General features: G+C 38.0%; 1 protein-coding gene across 1 annotated transcript in view; it reads left to right on the plus strand.

The window, feature by feature from the left end:
- Nucleotides 1-22713, plus strand: part of CPLX1 (complexin 1) — a 111502-nt gene that overhangs the window by 72020 nt on the left and 16769 nt on the right. Inside the window, exon 3 of the mRNA XM_074276647.1 lies at nt 1827-2002. Coding sequence (XP_074132748.1) covers nt 1827-2002 — 176 coding nt within the window. The remainder of the gene's footprint in view (nt 1-1826; nt 2003-22713) is intronic.

A 22713-nucleotide genomic window follows, 5' to 3' on the forward strand; every position in this document is an offset into this window, starting at 1 on the left:
TTAGAGCTGTGATATGATAATTGCATAAATATGGATACATATATTGGCTGTAACATATATTTTAACATGTTTAACATATATTGAGTTACTTGCCAATTAGGGGTGGTGTAGGGGGGAAGGGGGAAAAATTTGGAACCTGAGGTTTTGCAAGGGTCAATGTAAAATTATCCATGTATATGTTTTGAAAATAAAAGCTTTAATTTTAAAAAAGCAACAAAAAGAGTTGGGATAAAGGTTTTATCCACAGGATAAGTCAACAAGCGTTTATTAAGCACTTGCTCTATCATAGACACTATGCTAAGTTCTGGATCCTCAGTGACTCTTCTTTTGTCATGAGAACCTCTTGCTGGGGTAGCTTTGGGCAGTTGTCCAGCTCTGGGAATTGGGCCGATTTATTCTTGGTCTCGGGGATCTGTAGTTCTGAGGAGAAGGATTTTCCACATCCCCCAACTTTGGGCGTCGGGGGTAGATTCCTCCAGACCTCCCTATTCCCAGGCAGGGGATTTCCTGAGCCAAGAGGCTGGGCTGGGTCTTGGCTGAGCCTTGGAGAGGGATGTAATTAAACCACTACAAGGAGGGCGTTGAGGGCGGCTTGCAAGGGGCTTGTGAATCAGCTGCTCATTGGAAAAGTGGTGGCTGGCAAAGTCAGGGCAGGAGTGAGGGCTCTGGCAGCAGCCCCCACCTCCACCCCCACTAGGCACAGCTCCCAGAGTCCTGAGCCTAGAGCTGGGGCATAGCCCAGGCTACCCCGGACTCCCTAAGCCAGGGGGCTGAAAGCTGAAGGCACTCCTGGGCTCCCTATCGGTCCTGGTCCACTTCTCTCCGCTTCTCCCAGAACACAGATATTTACAGCCAAAGAAGCATACACATAGATAAATACACTGAGTCACAGACACATATTTTCACACGCTTTCTCCGACCCTCGGATATATTTATCTATATCTCTACATAGACACATAAACACACATATATATTCATACTCATCAATACACAAACACTCGGCTTGAAGGCATGAGGGCAGGAAGGGACAAGAAGGGTACAATAAGCAAGTAGTTGTGGTGTCCCAAGGATGATGGAGGAGGAGGGGACAGGAAACAATCCATTACTGAGCAGTGTGGTGCAATAGAAAGTACACTGGATTGAAGTCAGAAAACTTGGGCTTTGCCAATGACATGTGACATTTGGCAAGGTCATATGCTCTCTGGGTCCCAGTTGCCTTATCTGTAATAAAAATGAGGGAATTGGACTGAATGGGGGGTTCTTAACCTGGGGCCCACAGATAGACTTTGGGGGGAATCATGAACCTCGATAGGGGAAAATATATTTTTATTTTAATCTTAGTGACTTCCTTTGCAATTTTATGTATTTTATTTTATTCATTCATAAACATGAGTCTGAGAAATTGTCCATAGGCTTTGCCAGACTATCAAAGGTTAAGAACCTCTGGACGAGGGGATCTTTAAAATCTTTCTGACTGATTATCCCAGGATCTCAACTAGACTTAGTAGGTGGAGCCAGGATGGGACTGTCAATAGAAACTAGGTTGGCAGGGGGGGCTGGGACCCGCCGAGATCTGTCCATCACAGTGGGAGTGATGTAGCCTCCTGCACTGATGTGCACTCACACATACCACATATATATATACATTGTATATACATATAGTATATATACAATGTATATATATTAAAGGTGCATACATGGTATATATATGGGACATATACTGTGTACATACTATGTATAAACTATGTATCTAGATTAACATTTGTGCTCATTTATACACTGAGCCCTCACTAACTCATACTAATGACTCTGCTAATTATCCTCAGGGGCCACCAAGGACATGGGGAAGATGCTTGGTGGAGATGAAGAGAAAGACCCTGATGCAGCCAAGAAAGAGGAGGAACGCCAGGAAGCCCTTCGGCAGGAAGAGGAGGAGAGAAAAGCCAAATACGCCAAGATGGAGGCTGAGCGGGAGGTCATGAGACAAGGGATCCGGGATAAGGTAAGGAGATGAGCCTCCCCTGCCCCAGACAGCCAGTAACTGGCCCTGCCACGGCCAGGCTGCCAAGTTCTTGGGGGAAACGAGGAAGACAAGGTCTAATGCTCTTGGTTCATCTGGGACCTTCGCCTTATCTGGCCCAGCAGCCTTTGGGTGCACATATGCGGGAAAAGAGGCTCCCAAGGCCAGTTATAAGATACAATTTATCCAGAAGCTAAAGCAAATGTCACCCCCAGAAATGGAAGCTCCCTTGAGAGCCATCACTCACCCAGCTCTTGGGCTCTTTGTTCTTGGTTCCCAAGGGACATGCAGAATTGGAAGCTGGGAATGGGAATGGGGAGGGGAGATGAATATTATACTTTCTGCATTAGGAGAGGCAGGAATGGTTTTATTTGCTCCTAAAATTCATTTTTATTCTTAAACACCAGAAAGACAGACATTTCCATATATAGAACAGAATAGAAAAAGAGAATTGTGCATAAAATTGAAGATCTCCATTATGGATGGCTTGCTTACCTAATTAAGTATATAATAAAATCAAACTGCAGTTTTCAAAGGTATCCTGCTTGTGTGAGCTTCTTTCTGGCTTCCTTCTGTCCTCTTCTCTGCTTAAAAAAGTGATGCTCACAGATCCTATTTTCTCTTCTTTTTCTTTTTTTTCCCCTTGCCCTTGTACTTCCCATCTTTTGGAATGTATGAGAGGTCAGATTAGGTCTTCCTAATTAAAATACTGGCCTTTTTTATCCATTGAATCAAATCTACAAATGCATATATGCATTTATATCTATATACATACATTTATATACATATATAGATTTTACTATCCCATGGAAATATATGCATATATACAAATATATCTTATTTCATTTATATATAGATAGATTTTAATGTATCATGGAAATATATTTAGAAATACACAAATATGTATATGTGCATAAAAACAAATATACATACAAGTATATCCTATCTCATTTACATACATATATAGATTTTAATATACCCTGGAAATATATTTATATGCATACAAATATGTATGTGTGCATATATTCAAATAAATAAACATATATCTATGTGTATAGTATTATTCATATTGCATTATAGTATGTTATGATATTGTATATTTCATATGTATTGTATATTATAGTATCATTTATGTGCACATATATTGTATTTGTATAACATTATGTGCATATCCTATGGACATTATACATAATCTAGGTGGATTTATATGTACATGTGTGTATTTGCATGTCTAGAGACATGCATGTATAGAGAGGGGCAATTAGGCTCTCTATCTTTAAGCGCTTCTCTTCCAAGGGCATGCCTGAAGCTGCTTCTATCATGACGCCATCTCTGTATTGAAATACTGAGTGCTGAATTAGTTCCCTACTTTACTAGAGTCTTCACGGGACATGATCCCAAGCCCCATGCATTTCCTGTGCAGCATCACTTCATCTGCTCCAGTGGCTTTTCCTCTTCCCCAAGTGGCCTAAGGATTTTGGGCACCAATCCAGTGCCTTGCATTGATTCCTTGAGTCTCTAAAGGTGGTATCTCTGTTGAAAGGCTGGAGCAGTAAAGCATCTTAATTACCTTCATTGGAGGAGAGGGTGACTAAGTGACTGATTCATTTGACCTTACCAAAGAATGGGCAAGAAAGACAGATTTAGGGCAAGTTGGTGAATGCTGGGCTGTAGACTTTATCCCATGAACAATGGGTAACTCTGACTTTTCTGAGCAGGGGAGGGATGTGATCCAAGCCATATATTAGGAAGATTATCCTGGCAACCATTGTGGATTGGACTGGATGGGAGAGAGTCTGGAGACAGAGAAATTAGGAATTAATTTATGCCTTAAACCAGGCACAGACTTTGCCTGATTAGGACCATTAACCCTGCAGGCTTCCTGCTGATAAAACAGGATTAGTGCTTGTTGGCAGAGGAAGCCTGGGGAAGCAGCCGGCCTATGGCATTGCAACGACCTTTGAAAGGCCTGCACCACTTGACATTACTGTTCCTAGCAGAGCTCTTGGGTACCGACTGATACCCTCCCTCCCTCTCTCTCCTGTCTCCTGCCTAGTCTTCTTATCTGAAGTCAGTAAGTGAGATCTGAAGACATTTTCCCAACAGCCTCACGAAGCCTTCTCTGGCTTTGCCCCTCCCTCACCAGCACAGGTCTGAGTTCACACCTGGGTTGACTCCTGCAGGAATCACATCTCACTGCTGGGAACATCATCAGAAAGTCCTGTTTTATTTTTTAAGCCGTCCATTAAATAACTGGGAAAACACCCAGCAGCCACCAGCATGCAGCAGAGAGGGCTGGAGAAAGCAGCACCCCTACCTTGGGGAAGGTTGAGGTCAGAACAACTCAGTTGAAAAGGAGACTAGAAGCAGAACAGACAGCTGCAGAAAAGAAAGCTTTGTGTGCACAAGTATCCACAGACATACGTGTGCCCATGTATGTGCGCACACAAATATCCTACTGGCGACAAGAGCTTCAAGAGCAAGGGATCTACTGGACCTACTGGAATCAAGTTCAAGCCCAATCAACCAGGGTGGCTCAGTGATGGGACATCAGGAAGCTCCTCATGGTAGAGCCAAGCCCCAACTGAGAGAAGAACCATTTCCTTCTCAATCAAATTAATCAGACAACCAATAAGCATTTATTAAATGACTACTAAGAGCCAGACACTGTGCTAGGTCTGGGAATACAAAGGCTAGAAGCCTATCTTTCACTCTCACATATCCAGGATCAAATATAATGTCTCCTATTTGACATTTAAAGCCCTTCACAACCTAAATTCTTTCCTATTTTTCTGGTCTTCTTACAATTTATTCCCTTCCATGAAGACTACAATTCAACCTTACTTACTTGTTCCATCCTGCACGTAATTTTCCTACCCTCATCTCCATGCCGTTATACCAGTTATCCACATGCCTGGAATGATCTCCTTCCTATTCACCTCTGCCCTTGGCTTTCCTGGCTTCCTTCAAGATTCAGTTCAGATTACTTCTTTTTCCAGAGGTCTTTTCCAGGTCTTTTCCCCCATCAAAAGTCTGTATTATTTTCTATTTACCTAGTTGTTTCTATATTATCTCTTCAATTAAAAATGGAAACTCCTTAAGGGTAGGGACTGTTTTTGCCTTTCTTTGTATCCCCAGCTCTTAGCCCAATGCCTGGCACATAATAAATATTTAATAGATGATTGTTGAATGTTGATTGACAGTCCCTGGCCGTGTATGTATGTATGTGTGTGTGTGTGTATATATATCATATATATATGGCAAGTTTTGAGAGAAAGGAAAGATTGTAGCTGCTGAGGGAATCAGTGAGGGCTTCATGGGGTGCTAGTGCTGAATTTTGAAGAAAAGCAGGGATTCCAACAGCTAATGAAAAAAGGGAAAGCATTCCAGGCATGGGGGACCCATAATCAGTGCAAAGGAAAGTATCTTTATTGATGAGAAAAGCCTTTCAGACATCCTTTTCCCAGACACTTCTCCCTTTATCCCTCTATTATTCTTTCTGTTTTTCCTACTTTCCTTTAATCCCAAGCCTGCACTATGGGATCCATCAACTAGCTTGATTTCAGGAGATTTAGCTCTCAAACTGAGAAAGTGGAACCTAGGTGATCTAAATAAATGAATCACTCCCAGTGCACTTTTATTGAGATAGCAATACCTAAATTCAAATCTTGTCTTAGCTAATTTCTAGCTCTATGACCCTGGAAGTTACAATTTCTGTGCCTCAATTTCCTCTTCTGGAAAATGGAGATAATAATACTAAGATACTGAATTGTTGTGAGGATCAAATGAATTAAGATGTAGAAGGGTTTCTGTAGACTTTAAAGAGCTATGTCAGATCTCAGCTTCATTTCTTCTCCGCTGCCTTGACCATTCACACCTGGTGAAGGAAAACCCTATGTGGTTGGTTTGAGACATGCTTCCAAAGAAGGAGTAATAATTCATGGTCCCTTATGGTTCTCGGATTTTTTTTCCTATATAGCATCAAAGATCTGGGCAATTGAAGTAGTGATGTGAGGGACAAGACTCCAGTCTGAAGGCTGGTGTCTTCTCCTGGCCAGGATGACGCTTAATGACATTTGTGACACCTTAGACAAGAGGACTCTACCTTGTAAACCTGCCATTTCTGCCAAACCATATGGTTTTAGAGGGCCCTTCTCCTTCTGATTTTCTGTAATTCTATAATTCTATATATCCCAAAGCAGTAGGAGTGGTGCCAACTGAGAGGAAATTGATACAGAAAATTGGCTTCTTCCTTTTGTCTGACAAAGCCAGTGAGGGTAGTTGTCAGTCAATCAATAAACATTTATAGATTCCAGGAAAAGCCCCAGTTGGGCGTTATTTGACTCAGAGTGAATATAAATAACAAATTTTCTGTTTTGGCCAGAAATCCCAAAGGTCTTCCCCTAATAGATTAGATTTTTATTTTTTTAACTAAGTAAAAGAGGTCATTTTTTGCCTCAACTCTACCTAGCCTTAATCACTGAATGGGTATTGCCTCAGTCAAATTGAGATTTGTTAAAGACTTTAGCTTAAATAGGTCACAATCTCCTGCTGCATCCAGGGTCATCTCAGTGGTCCTGATCTATATCTTTCCACTGGACCCAGATGGTTTAGGAGGAGAAAGTGAAGCTGGTGATTTTGCACAGCCCTCCCTCACTTAAATCCAATTCACTTGCAAATCATGGCATTACCTCCCTAAGATCACGGTTCTCTAGGAGAATGAAAAACAAACAAAAACAGCAAAACATTTATTAAATGCCTACTATATGTCAGGTATTATGCTAAGCAATAGAGATACAAAGAAAGGTAAAAAATAAAAACAAAAAAACAAACAATAAAACCCTAGATCCTCTTCTCAACGAGTGATTGTCTCCTCCACAGAAGAGGTATGGTGGATGGAAAGAGTACATGTCCTTTTGCTCTGACTGATGTTCTATCTGAGATCTAAAGGCCTCAGCTCTGGCTAACCAAAGAATTGTTCATTGACAAAACTTCCTTCTCCTAAGTACCAAAACTTAGCCAATTATAGGGCTGGGACACATGGGCAACTCAGTAAAAATAACTAGATTCTCTTCAATTCATATTTTTTATTCCAAGTTGAATAATCAGCTGATTCTAATGACAATTCAGACTGTTGTAATTACTAATTTCAAAATTCAGATTGCTTTGGACATGCATGGTACAGCCATTTCTGACATCTAATAATATAGAGAAACCAAATTTTGATTTTTAGGGAGGAGGATTAAGTGGGGAAAAGGTCACCAAGTTTTTTTTTGTGTTCACTAACCATCCTAGTCCTTGTGATTTTCATGGAAGAAAAGAGCATGGAACAGGAGACTAAAAGCCATTTCTTCACCACAATTTTACTCAGAATCTTTTTTCAGTTGAATTAGCATCTTGGGAATACTCACCACAGCTGGGAAGTATGATAAGTAGTAAAATAGGCTTTTGACCATAAATCAGAAAAGAGAGTAGCTCAGATAAAATAGTATATGAAAGAGGAGTTTAAAGAATAAACTTACTCTAAGCATTCATTACCTTCCAACTGAGGGTAAATGGTTTATAACCATTGGCAAAAAAAAGAACTGCAATACTTCCCAGATGGAAAAAGACTTTCTTAGTAATCCTCCCCATTGGATGGTAGATATAGTAGCAGATGATCCTAAAGATAAACACCATCAAAGACTAAATTTTAGTAGGAGGTTGAAAGAGTTTGTCTGAATAGGATTGTAAAATAGAATATTGGATGGTTCTGAGGATAGCTAGATTGCTGAAGACCAAGTAGGTTTGAGTGGGTAGAAATGCAGGTACAATACCCAGTTGGTTGCAGGGGAGAGCAACACCCAGCAAGGAACAAGCCCAGCAGACATTAGCAACTTTTTAGGGGTTCAAGACTCAAGATACTCTTATTACCTGTGTTCTCATCACCTATATTCCCTGCATACATACGCTCTCATTCCCTGGAGCACTCTAGCCACACGTTCCCCATCTCTGTGTGCCCCACTGTCTCCCTTCCCCCCGAAATTTGTAAATGTGTGGGTAAGTTTCAAGTTTAGGTTTTGTTTTTTTTTTTTTTTTTGGGTGGGAGTGGTGATAGGGAAGAACTTTTTTACTTTTAATATTATGCTATTTCATTCAGTCTTCACTTTAAACTGTCTATCCCCTGACCCAATAGTCGGAGTAAATGTGTTGGTAGGGGGCCAATGAGCCATAATTTAAAACAGATTCTGATCCACTGGGCAAATATCATGGTGTCATCTTTGAAAGAATTCAAGTTTAGATAGTTTCCAATTGAAGCATGGGTGTTTATTTGGGGTAAAGCACCCACCTCCTTAACAGAGGCAGGCAGCCTAGCAGAATAAGGCAAGGACATATATATATATATATATGAATAAGAAAAATAGAAGGATTGGGCAAAACAGGAAAATTAGACAATCTCAGATGAGATTTTGCACATGTAGGTTCTGTATGGGAAAAGTCATTTTTCTGTGTGTAATCAGATGTATCTCAGATAAGATCTTGTACACGGAAGCTCTATATGAAAAAAGGTCTTTCTGTATCTGTGATCAGATATCTGTTGCCAGATATCCTGCTGCAAATGGATATCTGTTTGTGACTGCTTGTCTCACTGGGGCCCACCAGATATCTGCTACATGTTTATCACTCACAGCAGAAAGCTTCTGCTTATCTCATCAACAAAGTACCCAACACCTTTCTGGGAGCCAGGAAGTAAGATGACCCCAAATGCTACAAGAGTAAGGTGGTCACTGTGCCATTTACTTACCCCCTAGGTAATATCTGTTACCTTGTTTGAGTCTCACACCAATTCTGTGTAGTAGCCTGGAGAATTATTTTATCAATGAAGATATTGAGACTAGAGATGGAGAGTGAGTTAGAATGGGCACAAGGGTATTTAATGATGGAACCAGGACATTTTTCCAACTCTTAGTCCAATATTTCTTCATTGTACTGCACCAGATTTCTATAACATACCCTCCCTGTACCCTAGAAAGGGAATAGCTGGACTTTGGGCAAATGGAATCCTGACTTCTCCCGTGGGTTCCTGAAAAGAAGGAAGACAGGACTCAAGCTTAAGATGGACAAAGAATTGAGTTAGATCAAAGTCATTCAGCAAGTATCTAATAAAAGACTACTAGGATCTAGACACTAGGGATACAGGTTCAAAGAATAAAATCATTACTTATTACTAGCTCACATAGGGGAGCCAGCAAGTAGATAAATATATCCAGCATAGAAATAAAGTGAATACATGCAAATGTATTCAAAGTAATTAAATACAAGATAGCTTGGGAGGGAGGACAGTAGCAGTTAGGGAATCTGGGGAAAGGTTTCCATCAAGAAATAAAAAGAGGTTTCCTATCGCCTCTAGGATGGGAAGAGTTGATTGAGTAAAAAACACATATGGTCAGACAGGAGTTGATTGATTTAAAGAGTCATATGGTCAGATCTGTGCTTAAGATATAGGACCCAGGGAAAAGAATGAAAAGGAAATCAGAGGACAAGGGAAATGAAATCAGGTGTGCTTACCCCTGTGCTAACAGGATATTAGAAAGGAAAACTCAGATTTAAGAATGACCCCAAGAAATGTGCTGTAGCATTTTTAAAGGGGACTTGGCCCCTTTGTTGCTACTTATATTGAGCAAAACACAGAGGGAGGATTTTGCCTCTAGCAACTGTGGAGAGTGTGGAGAAATTTGTAGTGAGCCGTATAGAATGTGTGAAGTCTGTCTTCCTGCTCTAGTCATGGCACTATCATCTGGTGTCTGAATTGCTAACTGGTTTCCTTCCTAAAAGGGAAGCTATAGGGCCTTGAGGAGCTCCTTTCCATTCCCCATAGTAGTACAGCATAAGAGTTCAGTCCTTTAAAAATAGATCAGGATGGTTTTTTTTTTTTTCCTTTGTGATCTGATTTTTCTTTTACAACATGACAAATATGGAAATACATTTAAAAGACTTGCACATATTTAATCTATATCAGATTATTTGCTATCTTGAGGAGAGGGGTGGGAAGGGAAGGAGGAAGAAAACTTTGCAACACAAAATCTTTCAAAAATGAATTTTGGAAACTATTTTTACATGTATTTGGGAAAATAAAATTCTATTGAAAAAAAATTTAAAAATAGATAATGAGCTTTAAAAAAGGGGGGGGGGGGAAAGATATGAAGCCGTAGGAAGAAATCCTTGCCCCAGATCCAGAGGTAGGAGGGTAAAAGAATGAGGAACATAGGATGAAGATGAAGTTAAGGCTCTTCCTGAAGAAGAGCAGAGGCTCTGAGGAGGAAAAAGCTGCTGTCCAACAAGAAGCAATGGTGTGGGTTCATGGGTCCTATTAACGGGTGATTATCCAAGAAGGATCAGAAGAAAAAGTGATGAGTTGTAGTGACTGGTGACTCCCTGCCTAGCGTACCAACACAGTTATGTTTGACCTGGCATTAACAACAGGACCGCTGTCTTTGCTGAATCTTTCTCCAAGACATAACAGACAATCTACCAGGGTCTGACAAACCTGATGAATAATTATTTCTAGTAACTCACTCCAGCACAGGTAAAGTCAAGAAGAATGTAGAAAATATTGTTAAGGGTTTTGAAATCTCTGTCAAAAAATGGGAGACCTTTTGGGTATTTATCTTTTAAAAAAGACCCACGGATTTGGGGTATTTTCAGCTTCTGCTGCTTCTGATTAAAAAAAGAGGAGTGCAATTCTGGAAAGTAAACAGGGGCAGAAAATGGGCTTGGAAGTTGTCCATTAAGGGCTAGAATATTAAAATGAAGGGCAGGGAATAGTATACTTACCAAATATTAGTAAAACAAAGAAACAAACATACTTACCTGGAATTTTGTGTATTTCATCAAAAGGGTTTTAAATTGAAAAGAAAGGGGATGGGAAAACACTACTCATATAGATCTGACAAGTCTTGTACCATAAAGAGAAGCAGATTCTAACATAAAAGAAAAACAAACAAAAGGAAATACTAGTGATTCAATGATGATGAGAAAAAACCCAGTCGTAAAACCCATGGCTATAGGTAGCTCTATACAAATGAAATTATGGGTAATACATAGGATGAACTAGAGATCCCAATGCAGCTAGGCATAGTTGACTCCAAAGGTATCACCAAGATTTGATGGGATGGGAACTCATGACTAGAAAGTATCCCTATGAGGGTATATCTGTATCAAAAAGTAGATAGTGGGGCTAGGCAGTGGGGAAAGGGATGGAATATCATATGTTGAAAAGATATGCTCCTCCAGGAATCTCGTGGCAGAAACACAGTAGGGAGCATCTGAATGAGAACTAACACTGGCAGAAACAGAAGCAATGTCATGGTAGAAGTATACTCTATATCACCTGGGGAGGAGGAGGAATTAGATAAAGAGTTTGGGAAACAGCTTGCAAACTTTCCCTAGAATGGTGATATTGTAGTGATGGGGGAACTTCAACTCTCTGGACACTTACCAATGTTCTCTCTGCCAAAAATGGGAGCACTCTGATAAATTCTCCACTTGTCTCAATAATTATTTCATACTTCAGAAGGCAAAGAAAACCACAAGGGAACCAACATTCTGCAATTCTCACCAACAAAAGAGGAGCTAGTTGATGAAGGAGAAATGAAAGAATTTAAGGAAATGTTGTTCAAGGAATTCTTGGTTAGATGTGGGCTGGACTCAATGACCTGCAAAATTACTTTTCTGTTCGTAAATGCAACAATTTTCTCATTCTGTAAGTAAATGAGATCCATAAGGGAGACAGTCAGTATATAAAGTGAGAAGTAGTGAAGATACAGGATGGTGGGGAACACGCCAAATTTTGGAGATAGAAGGGAGAGGATCAATCAGAGAATGAGAATAAGGAGGAGTAACTAAATAGGAAGGAGAAAAGCTTTGGAGAAAGCCAGGGGAGAAAAAAGCATCTACAGATGATCAGCGGTGTTAAATATCAGAATGATTGAGAACTGAGGAAAAACTCAGTGGATTTAGTGGCCTTTGGAAAGAGATGTTTCAGTAGTGGAATAGGGTTAGAAGCCAGTTTGTAAAGGATTGAGGAGTAAGAAGTGGAGAAAGGGAGTATAGCTGATTTTTTCCCCTAGGAATTAGCTGCTGAGGTGAGGAGAAAAGAAAAATATGATAGGGTCAAGAGACTTCTTTTAAAAAAAAAATGTTTGTTTTGGGACAGTAGAGATGTGACTCTATTTGTAGCCAGTGAGTAAGGAGTCAGTAGAAAACAACATACTGAAGATGAGAAAGAGAAGGAAAAGAGGTGGATTAGCCAGCTCCAGAAGGTGAGAAGGGAATGGGATTAAGGGCAAGAGAGGAAGTGTTTTTCTTGGAAAGGAGCCCAGTCATTTCATCCATTGGAGGAAGGGAGGAGAAAAAATGACCCCTTCCCAAAAAACCCGACGTTTTTGAAATGTGAAAGTAATAGGAGAACGAATACATGACCTCTGGTCTCAATCTTCTCAGCCAAGTAGGAGGTGAAGTCATGGAAAGTTTAAGACACTTAAAACTCAGTTTGGAGTATCCCAGCAGAAAGGAGTCTGTGATCCTCCTGAGCAGAATGTGTTGGAAGCCAGAAGTAGGTCATCAACCTTTTAGTCTTCCAGCAATTCTGTTCACACAATCTTTTGCAGGGCCCTCAAAATCTCTAGGTTTGAACTCAATTCAATAAATCCACTGCCTCTCTGCATGTCCAGGCTTGTGTCAGGCTATATATATAGCCTCTTATATCTCCTTATCTCTTTATTATTATTATTATTATTATTATTATTATTATTATTATTATTATTATTATTATTATTATTATCCTATCTATATATCTCTTATGTCTCCTCTTATATAGAGGAGACAGAGCAGGAAGACCCTTTGTCCTCCTCTCTGTGAGCTCCCGGTTTTGAGACAGAGCAGGAGTACATGCACCCTGACTTCAGAGAGTCTGTAATAGTCTGGGAAATTGGAATGGTAGGGTAAGGGAGGAGGAAAAATCTGGGAAGAGATTAGCTTCATTTATATGGAAAAGGCACCGCATACAATCTAAAGCTAAAGGGTTTGTTTTATTGGGGGGTATTTTTTATTTTAGGGTATTAGGAAGGGAGGGATGTCTCCATAGCTTAGAATATGATTCATCCAGGATGTCATCATCTTCCCAATCATCTAAATTCATGATCATCTCCTCCTCCAAATTCTTAGAGCTGCAAAATCTTGTCTGTTTCCCCCATAATATATCTCACATCCCTCTCTCTTTTTTGCACTCATATAGTCACAACCGGAATTCAGCCCTTATCCCCTCTTGCCTGTAAAAGCCCTCTAATTGGCCTTCCTGCTCCCAGGCTCTCCCTTCTCCAATTCATCTTTCACACAGCTGCCAAAATAATCTACCAGAGGCACAAATCTTGCAACGATGCTGCTCTCTTGCTCAGAAATCTTCAGGTTAGCTTGCAGAATTAACTACAAACTTTTTAGTTTGATGCTGAAGATCCTGCACAATTTGACCTCCAACTTTATCTTACATCACTTCCCTCTGTATATTCTTATGTTCCAGGCAAATTAATCTCCCACTTCTGAATTTGCACAGACTGTGCCCCAAGCCTGGTCTGCCTTCTCTCCTCACCCCTGCCACTTAGAAGCTTAACTCTTCTTCAGAGTAATAGCTGAGGTCCCTCCTTGTTCTCTCTCTCCTCTCTCTCTCTCTCTCTCTCTCTCTCTCTCTCTCTCACACACACACACACACACACACACACACACACACCGATTTGTAGTTTTTTAACTGCTTTGTTTTTATTATCTCATTTGAGTCTCACTCTAACCTATAAGATAGTGTACTTCTGCCCATTTATAGAAGGTAAAAAAAAACAGGTCTAGAAAGGCCACTCAGTAGAGCCAACATTTGAACCCAAGTTTCCTGACCCAATTCTCCTTTTCCTAAACTTTTCTGTATACAGATTTTGATTGCTACCTTGCCTAGCTTGCAGCTGGTGTTATCAGCAGCTAGCAGGGTCCTGTGCAAAGTATTCTGGGAGATGAAGCACTTTGGTTGGAACAAAGCCCCATCTCCTGCCTTTGTTCAGTGGGGCGGCTAACGCAGCTTAGTCCATTGTCTGCTCCAGCCCCAACCCCCAGCTTTGCTAGTTGCCATCTCCATCCCCATGCTCCCTTGCTAGAGGTCATGGCTCTGAGATCCCAGAGAGGCCGACTAATGCAAGCTTGGGCAGACAGCCCATTATACTCTCAGGAAATTCTATTTCCAATTTTATTTAATGCTATTCGAGTGTATTCCTGAGCTTAGAGTCAACGCAGCTTGAGAACTCCTGAAACACTAGGTTTAATGAGGAGTAAAGATGCCAAAGGATGGATGCTCAGCTCTGAAGGCCCTTGTTAACAGCATCCAGCCAGAGCAGCTCATTCTGGGGAGAAAATATTCACTCATAGGCATACAAATAGGAAAATTCCCCTGGGGCTGCTGGGTTCTTTCAAGGGTTTATTATTTTCTTTAAGAATCAGTTTTTAATTATGGGAGGAATTAAATAAAATACAGATTTTTATATAATTTTCTCAAAATGGCAAAATCACTTTCTGAAGGCTAGCCTTGGAGTCAGAAAAATCCAAGTTCCAATCTTGCCTCAAATACTTACTGGCTATGTGATTCTGAACAAATCATTTAACTTCTGTTTATTTCCTCATCCATAATATAAAGAGATTGGGCTCTATGACTTACACACACACACACACACACACACACACACACACACACACTTAATAGTATTTTATTTTTTCCCAATTGCATATAAAGATAGTTTTTAACCTTCATTTTTGTAAGATTTTAAGTTCTACTCTCCCTTTCCTCCCCCCTCCCCAATCTAAGTCACACATGTACAATAATGTTAAAACATATTAAATTAAAATCATATCTCTATATTAGTCTGTTGTAAAAGGAGAATTAGGACAAAAGGAGAAAATCACGAGAAAGAAAAACCAACAAAAAAATTGGGGGGGATACAGATCTAGTAGTGATATGGCTGGATCAAAGGGTATGCATAATTGGGCATAGCTTCAAATTGCTCTCCAGAATGGTTGATCAATTCATAACTCTACCAACGATGCATTAGTATTCTAATTTCCCAACATCTTCTTCAACATTTATCATTTCCTTTTTCTGTCATATTAGTCAATCTGATATCTGTGAGGTGACGCCTCAGAGTTATTTTAATTTGCCTTTCTCAAATCAATAGTAATTTAGAGCATTTTTATATGACTATAGATAGCTTTAATTTCTTTATCTGAAAAGTGCCTATTCATATCCTTTGACCATTTATCAATTAGGGAATGGCTTGTATTCTTGTAAATTAAACTTAGTTTTATATATATATTAGAAATGAGACTTTTATCAGAAACACTGGCTGTAAAGATCATTTACCAGTTTTCTGCTTTCCTTCTACTCTTCGTTGCATTGGTTTTGTTTGTGCAAAACCTTTTCAATTTAATGTAATCAAAATTATCTGTTTTGCATTTCATAATGTTTCCTATCTGGTGTTGGTCATAAAATTTTCCCTTCTCTATAGATAGGACAAGTAAACTATTCCTTGCTCTTCTAATTAGCTTATGCCTAAATCATATACTCATTTAGAACTTATCTTGGTATAGGGTGTGAGATATTGGTCTATGGCTAGTTTCTGCCATATCATTTTTCAGTTTTTGTCAAATAGTGAGTTTTTATCCCAAAAGCTGGAGTCTTTGGACTCATCAAACCCTGGATTACCACAATCATGTTTACTACTATGACTTGTGTACTTAACCTGTTCTACTGATCTGCCATTCTATTTCTTAGCCAGTATCAAATAGTTTTTATGATTGCCACTTTATAATATAGTTTTACATTTGGTACAATTAGGCCACCTTCCTCTGCATTATTTCCCCTTTGATTCCTTTGATATTCTATATCTCTAGGTATTTCCAGACAAATTTTGCTATTATTTTTTTCTAGTTCTAAAAAATAATTTCTGTTAGTTGGATTGGCATGGCACTGAATAAGCCAATTAAATTAGGTAGAGTTGTCATTTTTATTATATTAGTTCAGCCTACCCATGAGCAATTAATATTTTTCCAATTGTTTATATATGACTTTATTTTTGTGAAGTGTTTTGTAATTGTGTTAATATAATTCCTATGTTTGTCATTTCATATCATCTACAATTATTTTAAATGGAATTTCTCTATCTCTTGGTAGTAAGCTTTTTTGGTAATATATAGAAATACTGATAATTTGTGTGGGTTTATTTTATATCCTGCAACTTTTCCAAAGTTGTTAATTATTTCGAGTAGTTTTTAGTTGAGTCTCTAGGATTCATTAAGTATACCATCTTATTATCTGCAAAGAGTAACAGTTTTTGTTTCCTCATTGACATTTTTAATTCCTTCAATTTCTTTTTCTTCTCTTATTGCTTTTTTTTTTTTCCTGAGGCTGGGGTTAAGTGACTTCTCTTATTGCTAAAGCTAACATTTCTAGCACAATGTTGAATAACACTGCATCTTTGTTTCCCCCCTGATTTCACTGAGAATGCGTCTAGTTTATTCCCATTATGTATAATGATTGCTGCTGGTTTTAGATAGACACTGCTTATCATTTTAAGGAAAACTCCATTTATTGCTATGTTCTCTAGTGTTTTTAATAGGAATGGGTCCTGTATTTTGTCAAAAGCTTTTTCAGCATTTATTGAGATAATCATAGGATTTCTGTTCATCTTCTTACTCACATGGTTAATTATGCTGATGGTTTTCCTAATATTGAACCAGCCCTGCATTTTTGGAATATATCCCACCTGGTCATATCATCATCATTATTATCATGACAAATTGCTATAATAGCTTTGATAATATTTTATTTAAAGTTTTTTCATCAATTTCCATCAGAGAAATTGGTCTATAATTTTTTTTCTTCTGTTTTGGCCCTTCCTCATTTAGGTATCAGCATCATATTTTTGTTATAAAAGGAATCTGATAAGATTCCTTTATCTATTTTTAAAAATAGCCCACAAAGTATTGGAATTAATTGTTCTTTAAATGTTTGGTACAATTCACTTATAAATCCATCTAACCCTGGAGATTTTTTTCTTATGGAGTTCACTGATGGCTTGTTCAATTTCTTTTTCTAAAATGGGATTATTTGAGAATATTATCTCCTCTTCTGTTGATTTGGGCAATTTATACCTTTGTAAATATTCATCCATTTTATTTACATTGTCAGATTTATTGGCATACAGTTAAGTAAAATAGCTCCTTATTATTGCTTTAATGTCCTCTTCATTGGTGGTGAATTCATCCTTTTCATTTTTGATACTAGTAGTTTGGTTTACTTTTTTTTAAAAAATAAAATTAACTAAAAGTTTATCTATTTTATTTGGGGTTTCTCCCCTATGAACCAAATTTTACTTTTATTGATTATTTCAATAGTTTTCTTACTTTCTATTTTATTAAATCTTTCCTTTGATTCTCAGAATTTTGGCATTTAATTGAGGATTTTTAATTTGTTCTTTTTCTAGCTTTTTTAATTGCATGACCAATTCATTGATTTCCTTTTTCTGTATTTTACTCATGTAAGCATTTACAGATATAAATTTCTTCTAAGAAAGATTATGTCTTATAAGTTTTGATATATTGTCTCATTATTGTCATTCTCTTTGATAAAATTATTGGCTATTTCTATGAAATTCTGTAGGAATTTATTCTGTAGGAATAAATTACTGAGTTTCCAGTTAATTTTTAGTCTATCTTTCCATAGCCCTTTGTTACTCACAATTTTTGTTGCATTATAATCTGAAAAGAATCCATTTCACATTTCTGTCTTTTTGCATTTGATTCTGAGGTTTTATGCTCTAATAAATGGTCAATTTTGTGTAGGTGCCAAAAATGGCTAACAAAAGACATATTCCTTTCTCTTCCCATTCAGTTTTTTCTAAAGCTTTTTTAAAAAAGTCTATTTACCTCTTTAACTTTTTTCTTGTTTATTTTGTGGTTAGCTTTATCTAGTTCTAAGAGGGGAAGATTGAGGTTCCCCTACCAGTATAGCTTTGCTGTCTATTTTTTCCTATAATTCACTTAATTTTTCCTCTAAGAATGTGGATATTATATCACTTGGTGCATATAAGTTTAGCACTGATATGACTTCATTGTCTATAGTGTCTTTTAATAAGATGTAATTTCCTTCCTTGTCTCTTTTATTTATATCTATTTTTGCTTTTTCTTTGTCTGAGATCAGGATTGCTACCTGTGCTTTTTAAAAAAAATTTTGCTGAAGCATAATATATTGTTTCAGCCTTTTACTGTGTATTTCCCTGCATATCACCCCCCCTTTATATTTTTCTCCTTTCTTTCACCCTATCCCTCCTCACCAGTGTTTTGCTTCTGACCATTTCCTCCCCCTGTCTGCTCTCCCTTCTATCAATCCCTTTTCTCTTTTCTTTTCCCTTTCCCCTCCTATTTCCTTATAAGGTAAAATAAATTTCTATACCCAACTGAATGTGTATGTTATTCCCTTTTTACCCCAAATTTGATGAGAGTAAGGTTCAAATAATGCTCACACCCTCCCTTATTTCCCTCTTCCATAGTTTTGCATCTTTATAATCTTTTGCATCTCATCATGTGATGTAACTTATTCTATTCTTCCTACTTTGTTCTTCTCTCCCAGTATAATCCCTTTTTTCAACTCTTAATTTTTTTGTATCATCACATCAAAATCAATTTATACCTGTACCCTCTGCCTATGAATACTCCTTCTATCTGCTCTAACAGAGATATTGTTCTCAAGAGTTACAAGTATCATTTCCCCACATTGGAATGTAAACAATTTAAACTTATTGAATGACATGTTTATTTTTTTCCTGTTTATTTTCTTATGCTTCTCTTGAGTCTTATATTTGAAGATCGAATTTTTTGTTCAGCTCTAGTCTATTCCTTAGGAAAATTTGAAAGTTCCCTATTTCATTTAGTTCATTCAATTTCCCCCTGGAAGATTATACTTAATTTTGCTAGGTAGTTGATTTTTACATATAATCCAAACTCTGCCTTCCAGGATATCATATTCCAAAGTTGCTAAATCCTGTAAATACTGAGTGTGGCTTCTTGAATTGATATTTTAATTTTGAATTGATATTTTATTTTATTGCTTCTTTCTGGATGCTTGCTTATTTTGGAATTTGGCTATAGTATTCCTTAGAGTTTTCATTTTGGAATCTTTTCCAGGAGGTGATCAGTGGATTCTTTCAATGACAATTTTACCTTCTGTTTCTAGGATATCAAAGCAGTTTTCCTTGATAATTTCTTGAAAGATGCTGTGTAGACTCTTTTTTTTTTTTAAATCATGGCTTTCAAGTAGTTCAATAATTCTTAAATCCTCTCTCCTAGATCTATTTTCCAGGTTGGTTGTTTTTCCAGTGACGTACTTTACATTTTCTTCTATTTTGTTCATTTTTTTGGATATTGTTTGACTGAATTCTTGATGTCCCATAGAGTCATTAGTTTCCACTTGCTCAATTCTAATTTTTAAAGAATTATTTTCTTAAGGTAACTGTTGTACCTCTTTTTCCATTTGGCCAATTCTACTTTTGAAGAAGTTGTGTTCTTTGGTCAATTTTTGTGCTTCCTTTTCCAAGCTGTTGATTCTTTTCCCACTTTTTCTTCTACCTCTCTTATTTAATTTAAAAAACTCATACCTATTGTGCCAGGATTCTGGACCTGTCAATTAGCCTTCTGCATTGAGACTGGAGGCCTCACAGCTGGAATAATGTGACACTAGCCTGCTAAGGCAGGACTGAGAGACTTTGGCTGCTTATGTGTGTTGTGGCTAAAAAGCTTGCTGCTGGGTTATCCAGATGCCATTTGGGCTGGGCTGGGCTCCCCTTTTACCCAAGTGAAACCAACTTTTTCTAAAGCCTTCTAACATATTAAGCTGGAAAATTATTTCACTTCATCTTTTTGTGGATTCTGTCACTCCAAAATTCATTTAGAGATTTGATTTATTGTGTTTTCCAAGGAAAACTAGGCAACTTCCTGACTTTTCTCTGCCATCTTGGTTGCCTGTACTTGGACTTTCAAGGTCCCTTTTATTTCTAAATTTATCATCCCATAGCCCACTTGGGGGCCCCCCACTTCTCACTTTTCATTTCCTGAAACTGGGTCTGTTGAACTCTCTGAGAGTTATCTCTGAATGTCTTGAGTGATCAGTGAAAAGTCTCATTCCCGGGGATGCTTGGGAAAGCTCTCTTGCCATCTATTAATGACTTTGAAGGGGAGACTGAGCCAGGGTAGGTTGGCAATTGGTCTATATGGTGACTTCTTCCTAAGAGCAGTCATATCTGTGATTATAGCTTTGGAGAAAGAGTCCTAACAAGGGAAAGAAAAATCCAAACCCTAAGGGAGTAGCTAACAGTGTCAGCTATAAAATGATGAGTTTTGCCAAGTTTGCCCAGTTTGCTCGTCATCCTGTGGATTTTTCTGAGTGTCAGAATATCCCAGGATCCATCATCTATCTTATTCTCAAAGGATCTGACTACTCTCAGCTAATTCTTGCTAAAATGTTAATGGCTGATAATAACTGACAGTGTTTTTCTTTCCTGTCTCTAGGGCTATGTAAATTTTTATGGGGCCTCTGAGAAGACAAAAATCCATGTAGAGCAAACTCTCTAATGAAGGAGGAATGGCACATGTATTTAAACTAGGGGCAAATTGTGAAGGGTCTCAAATGCCAAATTGAAAGGAATTTGAACTTTATCCCGTTGGACATAGGGACTATTTCTGTTTTTTATTTACATGGGAGTAACACACACAAATCAGTGTTGTAGAAAGACTAATCTGGAGATCTGTAGAGCAGCTTGGAGGGGGAGAGATTGGAAGCAAGGAGGATAATTAAGAGGTTGGGTCAATATAGTATAAGAAAGAAGAGGTGTTGAACTATTTTAGTGGGCATACTACATTAGTTAAGTGGAGAAAGAGGGTTAAAAAAAAAAAACAACCAAAAGACATTACCAGGCCAAAGCACCTGATTAGATGTAAAGGTTGAGGAAGAAAATCGAATCAAAGATGGACCTGATGGTGCTGCCATCAATAGAAACATGGAAATTAACACTAGAAGATGCATTGTAGGGGGAAGGGGTGATGAGTTAAATTTTGGACAGGTAGAGTATGAAACAAAGATATATTCAAGGTAGTGATGATGACTCCCTGGGCAAAACAACAACAAAACTCTAACCAAAAAAACCCAAAATAAAACAAAAACAAAAACCCAACCTCTGACTTCAAAGTATTTTCTCCCTCTTCCTATTTCCCATTTCTTTGCCTTGTTCTTTCCCTTGTACCCATTTTACTTTCCCTGGAGTCATAATTAAGTGGGTGTTTGTATGTCTTTTCCTGAATGATAAATTCCTGGTGAGGAAGGTCTATATTTTATCTATTTATCTCTAAAACAATCCAATTTTTTAAAGTTGCTGGTACAAAATACTACGTCCAGCACAGAACTTGTCTGGCATATAGGAGATATTTAATAAATGCTTGTGGAACTTGGACTCAATGAAGGACATGGATGATGTTTTCATCATTGCTGACGATTTATTGTAGGTACTTCACAAATGCTCTCAATTCAGCAATTGACTGAATGAAGATAATGATTGATGCATGATCCCAGTATCTTATATTGATAGTCAATGTTTGCAAAATTCCCTCCTTACAATAACAAGCCCATGAGATAAGGGACCCTTACATCACACTTCCCATTTTGTAGAAAGAAGTTGAGGGTTGAGAGGTCAAGTAACTCATTCAGGATGCATGACTATTAAGTATCGGACGAAGAAAAGATTACAAATCAAATCTTTTGACTTTAAACCCATAATAGATTTGCTTCTGAAAATGTGAAAGGAAGATGGAATGATCTAAAGAGTTGAAGACTCAGATTAAAAACAAACAAACAAACAAACGAAAAAACCCTTTCGCTCTATAACTCCGCAACTTGGGGCAAGTTCATTTCTTGGAGCCTCAATTTCCTCCTCAGTAAAACACAGGAGGTGGATAAGATGATTTCTAAACCCAGTCCAGCACTAACATTTATTTTTGCTAAGTATTGTTAAGGAAGTAATATTTGAGAATGGGTTTGGATGTCTTATTTCAGGGCTTTTATCTACAGGAATGGCCAGCTCTTGACCAGGGATGAAGTATGTCTAACAAATATATCTAAGAATGGAATTTCCCCAGAGACAAACTGAAAAAGGAAGGGAGAAATGTAGATACAACTACCAAATCAGAGACCATAGAGAAACAGTGGAGGTACCTCATGCTTTGTGGGAGGCAATAACTGGGAAGAGGGATAGAAATCATATTTATGGTCTCAAATGTCTACACATCAATGGGTAGAGTATGAACAATGAATGAGAAGAGGGAAATATGAAGTGAGGGTTCTATCAGTAATAACCTAAAAATAAGGTACCACTGAGCGAGAATGTGGAATAAGTGGAATAAGCAATTCAAAAGGAATAGATTAGCTCAATTAGTAACTCTGCCTAAAAAGGAAATAAGGTTACTCTGACATGAATTGATTTTGATGATATTGTTGCCTCTTTGTAATCAATACTTCCTTTTCTTTTCATTTGTCTGACCTTCCATAACCCCAAATGGGGGTTTTCTTGGCAAAGATACTG

This window comes from Sminthopsis crassicaudata, chromosome 6 (genome assembly GCF_048593235.1).
Source record: "Sminthopsis crassicaudata isolate SCR6 chromosome 6, ASM4859323v1, whole genome shotgun sequence".
Classification (NCBI taxonomy): Eukaryota; Metazoa; Chordata; class Mammalia; order Dasyuromorphia; family Dasyuridae; genus Sminthopsis; species Sminthopsis crassicaudata.